The 14,410-nt window shown below is 41.3% G+C and overlaps 1 protein-coding gene, 1 long non-coding RNA gene and 1 other non-coding gene across 13 annotated transcripts in view; 1 reads left to right on the forward strand and 2 right to left on the reverse strand.

Annotated features, from left to right (window-relative positions):
• The window catches only part of scn8aa (sodium channel, voltage gated, type VIII, alpha subunit a), a 177,929-nt gene that overhangs the window by 116,758 nt on the left and 46,761 nt on the right, over window positions 1-14,410 (forward strand). For all 11 annotated transcript variants that reach the window (XM_061805759.1, XM_061805682.1, XM_061805672.1 and 8 more), the window contains 2 exons: window positions 271-425; window positions 690-863. In XM_061805759.1, coding sequence (XP_061661743.1) covers window positions 271-425; window positions 690-863 — 329 coding nt within the window. The remainder of the gene's footprint in view (window positions 1-270; window positions 426-689; window positions 864-14,410) is intronic.
• Window positions 284-5,531, reverse strand: LOC133492936 (uncharacterized). The gene is made up of 3 exons (XR_009792805.1): window positions 807-5,531; window positions 575-703; window positions 284-422 (listed from the first exon to the last, which is right to left on the reverse strand). It is a non-coding gene; the product is annotated as an uncharacterized LOC133492936 (long non-coding RNA).
• Window positions 8,899-8,971, reverse strand: trnas-gga (transfer RNA serine (anticodon GGA)). Its single transcript has one exon. It is a non-coding gene; the product is annotated as a tRNA-Ser (tRNA).

The following is a 14,410-nucleotide window of genomic DNA, read 5'->3' on the forward strand; positions in this document are numbered from 1 at the left end:
ATTGGATGGCAACCACTTCAGGATGTACCCTGCCTCCCGCCCGTTGACAGCTGGGATTGGCTCCAGCACTCCCGCAACCCCTGTGAGGATAAGCATCTCAGAAAATGGATGGATAACAATACACAGAGGTATGAGGCACCTAATCAACTAATAACTTGGGACAGTCCTGCTGTAACTGGTGTAATCTCCGATTTAGCACAGAATATGCTTGAACACACTTGTTCTGTGTCGCTGACAGTGGAATCCTCATCATCCCCTGTGTGCTTGCAGCATGTGTGGCCAAGTATAAGTGCTGCGATGTTGACATCACCATGGGGTGGGGGAAGAGCTGGTGGTTCCTGAGGAAGACCTGCTACCTGATCGTGGAGCACAACTGGTTTGAGACTCTCATCATCTTTATGATCCTCCTCAGCAGTGGAGCCCTGGTGAGTTGGAGGCAAATGAAGTGCTATTTTTCTTCCTTTATTAAAGGGCTGCATAATTTTTCAAACTGCGACTCATTTCTAAATACAATATGTCAAATGCTCCTTAAATCACAGCAAATATTTCAGCATTTATAGAATACCTTACTTACATACAGCACAGCAATTAATTCTCCATGTTAATCATGGCTGGCCATGGTGCCGGACACATTTCACATTATAAATAATGCTTGCATGTGACATATTTGTTTCCTCTTTCTCCCAAAGGCATTTGAGGATGTCTATATTGAGCAAAGGAAAACCATCCGAATCATTTTGGAGTACGCAGACAGGGTTTTCACCTACATCTTTATCTTGGAGATGCTGCTGAAATGGGTTGCTTACGGCTTTGTCAAGTACTTCACCAATGCTTGGTGTTGGCTGGACTTCTTCATTGTGGATGTAAGTGCATTTCTTTTTCTGTGAGAGGGGTTAGTCAGTCCTGCAACCACACCTTGGTTAAGACAAAATTGCAGTATTCAAACAATAAAATTAATACATGTAAATAATATGAACACCTACTTCATACTTTTACTACTTGCGTTCATCATACATATAGACAATTGAGCTATATTTTGGGATATTAAAAATAGAATATATGAATATACTTTGTGCTGAGGAGATAGGCATAAAATCTGATGATTTTGCTTTCTATTGTCAATTGGGAGAGGTTACATTGTTAATGAAATGATACTTAAGTTAGTATCTCGTCTATTTAGCTTCTAATTGTCATCTACACAGTATGCTACTGCATAAGTGTGATATAGAGTACACATTGTGCATCTGTCCATATGAAATGGACACATGCCTTTCTTTTACTTCCCAATCAATCAAGCTTTTATGCTTGGTTTCCTTCTCTGAGAGGCTTCTGTACTGTATGTGTGACAAAAATAACTTCAGGACCAAATTTCTTGCCTGATCCAACATTTTGAAATATGATTTGAGGAAATAATTGGATGAGACATTTACTAACACACTTATTGATTGGAGCCATATTTAAGTACCACTCAGAGCTGTGGGATGTTTCAAAGAATTGTGTTTTGGCTTGTCTCTGACTTGTAAGATGTTTTTGTTGTTGATATTAGGCTTCCAATGTCCTCTTTCCTTATTCCTTGTGTCTTGTGTCAAGTTTGAAGGACCAGAAAAGAGAATATCCATCATTAATTTCATAAGCACTTAAACTTTGTGAGATGGATATTGGTGAGTGATTTTTTTCAGATAGAGATGACATTTTTTTCCAGAATTATAACAATCTATAAGGAGGCACTTGAAAAGTATAAAAACTTCTCTGACTTCCGTCCTTCTTCTTGAACAAAAATGCTTCTCCACAGTGTCCAACACCTCACCTAAAACCTGTGAATGGACTCCTGTCAATGACTACCATGCAGAGTGAAACACAATGGCAACCATAAGGGTTAAGATCTCACAATTATCATTGACCTTTTGCTAACAGCTACACTCTTAGTTGCTGTCGCTAAATCCATCGCACTTTCAACAGGATTCTTTTGACGTCTGAGAAATTTAATCCCATTTTTGTCAAAATTATATTCAAGATGGGTATGTATAGATGTGGATATAGCCTTAGAAGGCTACATTCATCTTATCAAAGTGACAGCAGAGGTACCATTGTGATTTTTTTTTTTTAAAAACAATGCTTTTTAGTCTCAGTAACATTTTAGTCATTTCTAAATAATAATAATTTTAGTCCAGTTTTAGTCAATGAAAATTCATAAAGGTTTTAAATTGAACTATCAAACAAACAAAAGTAAACTAGGATTATTTTTATCAACCATTCTCCAGATAATCAGGTTCCCTCCCACATTCCCAAAAATATCCACAGGAGGTTAATTGAAGACTAAATTGTCCATATGTCTGAATATGAGTTTGATTATTTGTTTGCTTACTATATGTGTCTTTGCAATTAGGGTTAGGGTTACTGTGTAACTGTGTACTGTACTATACTGCATCTCTCATCCAAAGTTATCAGTGAGTTATCTGAATGAGTCATCAACATGCCACCCTAGGCAGATGCCCGTATCACCCACATCAGAACCTTCCACTAGTTGTCTTTGGTTCTCCTCCTTGTTTGCAACAGTTTCCCCTTTTCGTACTCTGGTACCATTGTGAGCGACTAGCAAACTAAAGTAAGATAACCAGTTTGAAAGGCTTTAAAGTGCATGGTGAATTGCCGCAAGTCACCCCCATGCATCACTTTTTAACAATCGTAGTAGTTAGTGTACATTTTGAACCTCTGGCAGAGCATTTAGTTCCATTTTATTCCACACATCTTGTCATGATTTAGTCTTCAGAGACACTGACTGATTTGTGGGATGTTCATCTAGGCTTTTCCACCACATTCATTTGCAGGGCGCACATTGACAAATAACATTCACACGCATATTCAGACCTACACTGTGTACAATATAGTCTTTGGTGAACCTCACTTGTTTTTAAAAGACTGGGAAAAAGCCCACGCAGGTCACGCAGAACAAGAAAACTCCACACAAGGAGACTGGAGTTACCGTAGATTTCAACCATAAATCTCAGATTAACTGCTCTTCGTATTACAATTATGTAAACGCAAAAAGTAATAAGCCTATTGAAACATTGCATCCAGGAGCACCATACTAATGACCTTAGCCACCTTGCACCACGTGTCATCACGAGGTCTCACGTTAGTAGCATAATGTTAGCAGTTTGGTTAATGCACTGACAACAACAACAACAAAAAACATTAATTTACTGATAATAAAACTCCATTGCCTACCTCTACCGGTATTTTGTGTTGCATTGTTACTGGAAAATCTGCATTTACATGGTGTAGCTTAGCAAAAGGTCAATTGTCCATATAAACACACAGATCAAGCGTTCTCTCTCTCTCTCTCTCTCTCTCTCTCTCTCTCTCTCTCTCTCTCTCTCTCTCTCTCTCTCTCTCTCTCTCTCTCTCTCTCTCCCTCTCTCTCTCTCTCTCTCTCTCTCTCGCTCTCTCTCGCTCTTTCTGTCTCTTTCTCTCTCGCTCTCTCTAGTATTAACCGTTAAGTTGCCACATAAATATTCAAAGTAACATTCTTCAAAGTTGTTGCTGTTGGAGCATTTAGGACGGTGCAGCTTCCCAAGCCATCAGCAAATGTTTTGTCAAGTGTGAAAATCTTCTCCCACTTTTTCCCCACCATCTCCCTGCTCGCTCCTTCTGGAAAGTCTAACCTCAGCAATGTGATGATGTTGTACTGAAGTGTAATGATGGTGGGTGACAGGCACCCAGTGGTAAGTTAAGTTAAGTTTGGTCTTCACTAGCACTCCCACTGCAAAATAAATAAGTAAATAAGTAAATGAATGAATGAATTGTGGTGGTTGGTGTTGCCTCTGCTGTGCTGTGTTGTGGAGTGCAAACTGTTGACATAGATTTGCAAAGAGGGGTGGGGCACCATCATTAAACCAGCTCATGTTATTCTGTGTGAATCTGCTTGACTCTTTTCCTCATGACCCCTCTGTTATTGCATCTTTTTCTTGCACATTTGTGTCTGTTTTGCTGTGTTAATGTGAACAACAGGGGCTGTCTCATTTGGAATCCAGTGTTGAATATAAAATGTTGCTCCAGTAAAGATGACATGTTAAAGGAGATATATTGGGAGGAGCAAATTAAAAAAGTTTCCATGTGCCCTAATAAAAGGACATTCTTCACTTAAAAATACATAAAGGATGAAGAATTACAGTTCACTGAAATCCACTTACCTGGTTAAAATGACTAGATTTCGGTAGAGTTGTTTCTCTTTCATGCAAATTAGCCAATGCACACTCCACCTTCCTGTATTGTAGGGGCATTGTCAAATATGTGTTTATTAACATTACCACAGGAGCTAGGCAGGTGGGAAGAGAGTATGCAGCTACTATGAAAAAGTGAGTGCTTATTCAAAGATCTATTGCAGTTTCCTGTGTGGGTAGGTGTAGGCAGATCACAAAGGATTTACATGATTGTTTAATTTGACATTTTAGATGTGGGCAGGTACTCCAAAGTCCCATCTATATGTTTACAGGAAATAAAAAGCCAACTTTCCATAACATGTCTCCTATCCAATCAAATCCACTTTATTTATATAGCAAAATTTAAACAAAAACAACGTTTCCAAAGTGCTGTAGATTGCAATTAAAACACCTTAAAAAAGTAATGGGGGAAAGACATAATTATTAAATATTTCACCGACTCCACAACCTGGCTATGCAAAATCTTTTCAAATATTGTTCAGAGGAAAGGCAGTTATTTGATCGGCCTGAAATTTGCCAAAACAGTGGGATCCGGCCCAGTTTTTTTTCTTTTTTTAAATCAAAGGTTGGATAACAGTGCGAATGGTGTTGCAACTGGTAAGAATGTTGGCCTCACAGTTCTGAAGACCGGGGTTCAGTTCCCACTCCCGCCTGTGTGGAGTTTACATGTTCTCCCTGTGCCTGCGTGGATTTTCTCCATGCACTCCAGTTTTCTCCCACATCCCAAAAACTTCCATTAAATGTAGACTCTAAATTGCCCTTAGGTGTGATTTTGACTGTGACTGTTGTCTGTCTCCATATGCCCTGTGATTGGCTGGCAGCCAGTTGAGAGTGTAACCCACCTCCTGCCCGATTAGCGCTGGGATAGGCTCCAGTACTCCCGTGACCCTTATGAGGATAAGCAGCTCAGAAAATGGATGGATGGATGGGTTGCAGAACAGCAATTTTAAAATGAATGGGACACACTCCTGCAAACAGACTACTATTAATAACTGCAGTAAATGATGGCCTAATAGAAAGAAAAGTTCCTTAAAATTCAACAAAAGGTTGGTGAAACTGAGGGCTTCATATTCCCCAAATATTTTGCACAAAGGACAGTCACAGGCTCAAAATGGTTTAAATGTGTTGACCAGGGGACAAAGACTGAATGATCAAAATTAGGGTGCAAAATAAGTGCTCTGCCTCCTCTAATATTCGGATAAAATGTAAATATATCTTCAAAAGTCCAGTGTGTGAGGAAGAAGCTATCAGGTGTCATTCTTCATCCATTCTTTCTTTTTCAATTCAGATTATTTTTCATGGTTTTGTTTTTCCCCTCTGCCTTTAGTTTGCTTTATTTCTGTTTGTTTTGTGCTGTCGTCATCCTGGGATCACAGCCCCACTTGCAGAAGGATACCGACGCACTGAGGCCACATCCACCCAGCTGGCCTAGCACTGGGCCAAAAGCTGGGTGTCCTGAACGAGTGCTGTCCATGGGGTCAGGCTGAAGGTGACAACTAGTCTAAACACTGTTAATGAACTGTGTTAATGAAGGCAAAATCTTTATTTTAAAAGGCTGGCTACAGTCATTGATGTGTAATGGAAAGGCTCAGCTTTAACAACTGCCCAAAATCTAATTTTCTCCCCATAATTTTATCTTTAAAAACTGAGTTTCCTCTGCCACCTGTTAAAATGAAGATTTTGCCTATACAATCCTCCCTATGGGACTTTGGTAAGCTTTGGATGTTTCCATATTCTATGTCGTGTGTTTGACCATTTGGTGTCACTGGCTGGTTCTAGGTGCTATGTGTTGACTATTGATTTTTCTTGTTTGGAAGAAATGGCTACACCCCTCAGCCCACAGTCTTAAACTCACCAATGTACAATTTGTATTTCGGGACAACTGACACATGATTAGAAGAACATGTGTTTTATGTACTTAAGTGGTATGATAATGCTGGTGGACAGTGTTACCACAGTTACTTTGGAAAAGTACCATTATTTCTCATGTATAATGTACATTTTCCCCCAATATTGTCAAATGTAACAGCATATTATACATAGGTATAGGGGAAAAGGAAAAAAATTTCACATTTGACAAGTGTATGCCTCAATTTAATGGCTATGAAAAAGCTCTACACTTTCATTCCATTAAGACAGTTGACATGTACATGTACAAATGTGCTCATAAGTTTACATACCACGGCAGAATCTGTGAAATATGTGTGTGTGCGTGTATACAGTGAAACACCCAAATTGAAATGTCTCAGTGCTTGACCAACCCAAAAATCTCTGTTAAAAAAAACTTACATTTTCAACCCAATTTTCTGTGCCCAAACACCGAGCAAAGCTAAACCAATGTTGACTGGGTAGCCGACTCGGGCCGAGCAGTGGCGAATGCACATGGGGTGGTGCCGAGACGAGCCGCTGTTCATTTCGAGATAAGCAGTCACTCAGGCTCAAGCCAGTGCATGCTAATACCATGCTACTGCGGGCTCAGTGTGTGAGCATCCACCTTCGCGAGTGGTTCTCAAGATTTTTTTTTTTAATTTTTCCAGTATTTTCTTTGCTATGAGCCCAAAGAAGGACAGCGGTGTTGCCAGCAGCAAAGGAAAAGGAGAGTTCAGCAAACCACAGTGAATCGAAGTACACAAATGCAATGCTTGTTTGTTACGGCTCTTCCTAGTATCATACGGCGAAGTCGACTATTTCGACTATCTTAATTAATAAAAATGTGATAAAAGGCAGCTAGTGTTGCCCAAGGAGTGACTAAAATTACAAAAGAAAGGCCACACATAATGGAAGAAATGGAGAAGCTAATCGAGAATTGTGCAGGCAAACAATGGAGATACGACTTAAACACTTACTCCTTCCCTCTTGAGTCTCTCTGAAGTCATTGCACTGACACTGACAAGGAAAATGATACACATTTAAATTGCATGAAGTTCATGCATTTTTTTATTGTTTAAATGCATATACAGTGAAGAAAATAAGTATTTGAACATCCCTGCTATATTGCAAGGTCTCCCACCTTTTCATGCATATGCATGTCCACTGTTAGAGAAATAATCTAAAAAGAAAAATCCAGAAATATCACTGTATGATTTTTTTAACAATTTATTTGTATGATACAGCTGCAAATATGTATTTGAACACCTGTCTGTCAGCTAGAATTCTGCCCCTCGAAGACCTGTTACCTGTTACTGTTAAAAGTCCACCTCCACTCCACCATCCGTACTGTGAAGTATGGGGGTGGTAGCATCATGCTTTGGAGGTGTTTATCTGCACATGGGACAGGACCACTGCACTGTATTAAGGAGAGGATGGCCATGGCCATAGATTGTGAGATTTTGGGGAACAACTTCTTTCCCTCAGTCAGAGCATTAAAGATGGGTCGTGGCTGGGTCTTTTAACATGACAATGAATATCTGTGTGGAGGAGTGGGCAAAAATCCCTCTTGCAGTGTATACAAACCTGGTCAACAACTACAGGAAACGTTTGACCTCTGTAATTGCAAACAAAGGGTACAGTACTAAATATTAACATTGGTTTTCTCAGGTGTTCAAATACTTATTTGCATCCGTATCACCCAAATAAATCGTTAAAAAATCATACATTGTGATTTCTGGATTTTTCTTTTTAGATTATCTCTCTCACACTGGACATGCACCTATGATGAAAATTTCAGACTCCTCCATGATTTCCAAGTGGGAGAATTTGCAATATAGCAGGGTGTTCAAATACTTATTTTCTTCACTGTATTATATATAGAGGCTTGTCCCGTTCGGGGTTGCCACAGCGTGTCATCTTTTTCCATCTCGTGCATCCTCCTCTCTAACACCCACTGTCCTCATGTCCTCCCTCACAACATCCATCAACCTATTCTTTGTCTTCATCTTGCTCTTTTACCTGGCAGTTCCATCATCAGCACCCTTCTACTAATATACTCACTCTCTCGCCTCTGAACATGTCCAAACCATTAAAGTCTCCTCTCTCTAACCTCGTCTCCAAAACCTCCAACATTTGATGTCCCTCTAATGAGCTCATTTGTAATCCTATCCAACCCGTTCACTCAAAACGAGACCCACAGCATCTTAATTTCTGCTACCTCCAGTTCTGCTTCCTGTTGTTTCTTCAGTCCCACCGTCTCTAATCCGTACATCATGGCTGGCCTCACCACTGTTTTATAAATTTTGCTCTTCATCCTAGCAGAGACTCACTGTCACAGAGAACACCAGACACCTTCCACCAACTACCCCGCTTGGACCCGTTTCTTCACTTCCTTACCACACTCTCCATTGCTCTGTATTGTTGACCCCAAGTATTTGAAGTTGTCCACCCTCGCTATCTCTTCTCCCTGGAGCTTCAGTATTCCTCCTTTGCCTCTCACATTCATGCACATATATTCCGTTTTACTTCGGCTAATCTTCATTCCTCTCCTTTCCAGTGCTTGCCTCCATCTCTCTAATTGATCCCCTGCCTGCACCATGCTTTCACTGCAGATCAAAATATCATCTGCGAACATCATAGTCCAAGGGGATTCCAGTCTAACCTCATCTGTGTGTGTGTGTGTGTTTCTTTCAGCTTGTCCCTTTCGGGGTCGCCACAGCGTATCATCTCAGATGAACGCATACATATGTTTGGCACAATTTTTACGCCGGATGCCCTTCCTGACGCAACCCTTCTCAGGGAATGGAGGCCCCAGTGGGTTACGAACCCACAACCCCTGGTTTTCCAAACCAGTGCTCTAACCACTGAGCTATGGGGCTTCAGTCTAACCTCATCTGTCAGCCTGTCCATTCCTCCCGCAAACAGGAAGGGGCTCTGCGTGGATCCCTGATGCAGTCGCACCTCCACCTTAAACTCGTCTGACACACATACGGCACATCTCACCACTGCTCTGCTGCCCTCATACATGTCCTGTACTTTTCTAACATATTTCTGCACCACACCAGGCTTGTGCATGCATTACCACAGTTCCTCTCTTGGTACTGTGTCATAGGCTTTCTCTCGGTCTACAAAGACACAATGTTGCTCCTTCTGACTTTCTCTGGACTTTTCCACAAGTATCCTCAAGGCAAATAATGCATCTGTGGTACTCTTTCTAGGCATGAACCCATACTGTTGCTCGCAGATACTTCTGTCCTGAGTCTAGCCTCCCCTACTCTTTCCCATTACTTCATTGTGTGGCTCATCATCTTATAGTTTCCACAGCCCCGAACATCACCTTTGTTCCCAAAAATGGGGGCGACCACACTTTTCTTCCATGCCTCTGGTATCTTCTCTCCCGTTAGTATTCTACTGAATAAGTTGGTCAAAAACTCCACAGGCACCTCTCCAAATTGCTTCCATAGCTCCACTGATATGTCATCACGACCAACTGTCTTTCCATTTTTCATTGTGTTCAGTGCTTTTCTAAGTTCTCCCTTACTAATCAATGCCACTTCCTGGTCAGAGTCATCCTACATCTTATGCTGTCGAGCTACACTCTCCCCCACCACTACCATGCAGTCCGTAACCTCCTTCCGATTACATCGTCTGCACAAAATATAATCCACCTGCGTGCTTCTACCTCCGCTCTTGTAGGTCACTCTATGTTCCTGTCTCTTCTGGAAATAAGTGTTAACCATTGCCAATTCCGTCCTTTTTGTGAAGTCCACCACCATCTGACCCTCAAAGTTCCTTTGCTAGATGCCGTACTTACCCATCACTTCTTCATCACCCCTGTTTCCTTTGCCAACATGTCCATTGAGATCTGTACCAATCACAACTCTCTCTCTGGAATGCTCAGGCGTACTTCGTTTAGTTCCTTCCAGAATTTCTCTTTCAACTTGAGGTCAAATCCTACCTGTGGGGCATAGCCGCTAATCACATTACACACAATACCGTCAATTTCAAATTTCAGCCTCATCACTCAATCTGATATTCTTTTCACCTCCAAGACATTCTTAGCCAGCTCTTCCTTCAAAATAACACTTCTCTTCCCATCTATTCCATGGTAAAACAATTTAAACCCTGCTCCTAAGCTTCTCGCCTTACTCCCTTTGCTCTCTTGGATGCACAATACATCAACCTTTCTCCTAATCATCAACTAACTCATGAGCTTTTCCTGTCAAAGTCCCAACATTCAAAGTAGGGTAGGGTAAGTAGTTGGGTCTGTTCATGCTTCTTCTTCTTCTGCCAATTAAGCCGTTTCCCTTCACTTTTTTGTCTTCGACCTACATTATTTGAATTTCTCCCTACACCTTGCAGATTAACAGTGGCGGGGGCGGGCGTAGATAGTACGGCCACGACCTATCCGTTATGGAATTTGTTTGATGAACGCTCATATATGTTTAGCACAGTTTTACGCCGGAGGCCCATCCTGCCGCAACCCTATGCATTTATCCGGGCTAAGGACCGGCCTAAAGGATGCACAGGAATTGTGACCCACATCGGGCTGCAGATAGTCAAAAACAAGCCATCAAATAAACAAAGTCAGCACATAAGATACACAATTCACATACTACCTCATCTATGTTAAAGTTAGATAAAAGCAATCAAATTAACACAGTCAGCAGATCAGGTACACAAATCACATACTACCTGTGTGAAAATATAACAGATATGGCGATTTAAAAGACATTTGGATGGAAGGGATTCAAACCACAATGGCCCTCACTCGAGTAGTTGAAGGTTGCATTCACGTTCAATGTTTGGTCCTCGTTGTATACTCTATGTACTGTAGGTAATATTGTTAGCACGCAAGGCTAACTTAGGCCGAGCAGCTTCAACGCGAACGACACGGCACCAATTTGGGTTTTAAGATGCACTAAGATAAGACTTAAATTTGTTGTTAAAGTCCTCATGGCCCTCGTCGTACAAGTTATTCACGTTCGCTGTTTCTTCAACAGCACGGTTTGATCACAAACATGTGTCGTTGATAGCCAGCTAAGCTAAGGTGGTCCGGGCCTATAAGCAAATTTAAGTTGATGTTTCTACTTGCCCAACTTCCTACTAAGTACTCACGGTCCTCGTTGTAAATGAAACGTAGGTTTTGCCGGTAGTGTAAGTACGAATGTTTGATGATTACCTCCCCAGCAAATATTTGATTACATACGTGGCTTGATGTTATTGAGCTAGTTTAGGCTAGGCTAGGCTAGGCTAGGCCGCACAGCTTCATCACGAATGAATACGGTTCCTAATGGGTACTAAGATTACACAGATGATGGGTTTATTCCACAGGAGTCGTCACCAGGGGCGTCCCACATTGAGTATTCACAACATTCTGTCCAAATTCAGAAGGATTTATTTATTGTACGGTCTTGCAGGTCAGAGCCTCCTTGATTAGTTGTCACCACTTTGGGAACCGGAAGCCCAACCCATATATATACAGGTAGTCCTCAGTCTACGACTGAGATCTGTTCCCACATTCGCGACTTAAGTTGAATTTTGATTTAAGTCAGATTTCACCATTAAAGTCAAAATTTATAATGACCGCTGGGATTTGCTTCAGCATTCCTGTGACCCTCGTGAGGATAAACGGCTCAAAAAATGGATGAATGGAAGATTCTTCACATACCATCTGGGAAGGCAGGCTGGGATGAATGAAGATGAAGGGAGGCTGTGCTCAGCTATTGCTAAGGAAGCAAGTGCAGGTAGCCGTTGCTAGTGGAAAATTCCTCATCAGCGTTCTTGCCTTTTTGCGCTTTCAAAGTTCACCATGCCTTTTCCCTTAATGAATGTTAGGCTAACATTAAGCCTACGTTGATTCCGATCCTCGATCCATAATCTCAGAGTAATCTTTCCACCTCGACAATGATCGAAGAACGTTGCTTGTTGGTTTTTTTTCTTCACAAAAAAAAAAAGTTGCTTCGTGATCGCTGTATGATCCCTTCTTGGGACGAAACTCTTCACATGTGCTAAAATATGGGCTTTGTCCTTAATAATAATTCCTACACTAGTCTGACTGAAGCCCAAGTCTTTAAGTCCGTCACGTCTGTTGGTGTTAATCCTTTCTCTGATTTTTTTTCGTTTCCATGGTCATTGCTGTTCTTTTGGCTGGACCAGCATTGTTAAATAAACACCCCACCTTTCTTCTTTTGAGCCTTAATGTGCAAAAAGGTGGCGAAAAGGGCAAATAAACTCAATAAACTGCTGTTGGTTGTCACAATAGACAAGACAGTTCTTCAAACATATCATTCTATAGAATACCACCTGAAAAGACCAGAGAAGATCGATGGATTGCCGGTCAAACAAAGCTGCTCAGCAGTACAGGAGTTGTCGAACCACAGCAGATTTTTCACAATGCCTGAGACGTGTTGTGTTGTTGGTTGTTACTATAGATATGACAGTCCTTCAAAGATATCATTCTCTCGAATATCATGTGAAAAGATAGAAAAGAACGATGGATTTCAGCAATTAAACGGGATGGATGGTTCCCAAAGAAATACACACACCTGCGTAGCGATCATTTCAGGTAGGAATTATCCTTCTCAGTCTCAAATTATCAAGAAGTATTTATAACGCCAAGTTGACTGATTTGAGAACAATGCGAATTTAAAAAGTATATTAAACTGTCTGTAACAGAGAGGTGTACAGAGGTTAACGTGTGGCAGCAATTACCCTTCAGTATACGGAGGAGACGACTCCGAGATTTTTTTTCCAATCATAGTTAATGAATCCAAGTTTCTGTAAAACCAGGGGTCATTCATTTAAATATTGGTATTTGTTTTGAGAAAGTCTGAGTGGGTCCTTCACGATGTGGGATTTATTCCTGATTGAGAACAGATCCAGCAACAAAGTATTTGTATGCGTCCAGAATTTTATACACTTTAAAACTCTTCCGTGTAAATCTCGACGACTTACTCACCAAATACATATGTACTGAATATCCAGTTCTCCAAAACAAGCAGAAGCGAATTAACAGTCCACTTTCTTATCGGCGAAAACATCGACTTCGGCATGAAATATGGGTCTTCTACGCCAAGTATGTCTAACTTTTCCACATACCTTCGTTTATTATCACCTTCTAAATGTTTAACGGTATTGGACAAAACTCTGTATGTTGTCCTATAAGACATTTATTTGTTTCGTCTCAACGGAATTAACTTTCAACAATGCTTTGTTTGACCGGCAATATGGCGATGTAAACAAAAATCACGTGATTTTATGACGTTGGTGCACGATCTCTATACAGGATGTCCCAAAAAAATGTATACAGACTTTAAATAATTATAAACTTAATGTTTATTACAATTAGAATAATTTTTAACATGTACAAGAATTTACAAATATCATTATTTAAAATGTGTATACCCCTAACGGGACAAGCTGAAAGGAAAAGAAGAAGAAGATACCTGTTTTTGGGACACCCTGTATATGCGGCACGGTGGTGCAGCTGTAGACAGTTCGTCCAACTAATCTAGAAAAAAAAAGGTTTTAGTTATCATCAACATGGACCAATAACTTAAATATTAGTGTTGTTGAAGCCACATTAAATGAATAAATTAGCCCCTGTTAAGGTCACCCATTGCAAAAAAAGGTCGTTAGTAGGGGACCAGTCAAAACAGGGCTCCATAAACCCCTATTATGAGCAATAAAAATGGATTTAGGTTTCCCTTACCTAGATGTGGCTCAGCGGGGCCCCCTTCTGGAGCCAAACCTGGAAGTGGGGCTTGCAGGTGAGCACCTGGTGGCTGAGCTTTCACACATGCGGCCCGACCGGGCACAGACCGAAAGAGTAACATGGGTCCCCCATCCCATGGGCTCACCATCTGTGGGAGGGAGCATAGGGGTTGGGTGCCATGTGAGCTGGGTGGTGGCCAAAGGTGATCTGATCCCCGGCTACAGCAACTGGGTCAAGGGAAAAGGAATATCACCTCTCTGGCAGGGCAGGATGCTGCTGTGTGAGGTTGAGAAGTTCCAACTAGATCTAGTCAGGCTCGCCTCCGCACATGGCTTGGGTTGTGGTACCAATCTTGAGAGGGGTTGGACTCTTTTCCACTATGGAGTTGCCCATGATGAGAGGCATCAGGCAAGTGTGGGAATACTTATTTTCCGCTGGATCTGTCCCTGAACAATGGGGTCACTCCTGTTGCCTTTGGGTCAGGGGATGGATCTTTACTGTTAGATCAGTACCTGAATGGTGTTCTGTTACCGAATTTCTGTATTCACAATGAATTGTCCAAAACAAACACTATGTTCAAAGATAAGGATGTCTGTACGTG

This window comes from Syngnathoides biaculeatus, chromosome 2 (assembly GCF_019802595.1).
Source record: "Syngnathoides biaculeatus isolate LvHL_M chromosome 2, ASM1980259v1, whole genome shotgun sequence".
In the NCBI taxonomy this organism is placed as follows: domain Eukaryota; kingdom Metazoa; phylum Chordata; class Actinopteri; order Syngnathiformes; family Syngnathidae; genus Syngnathoides; species Syngnathoides biaculeatus.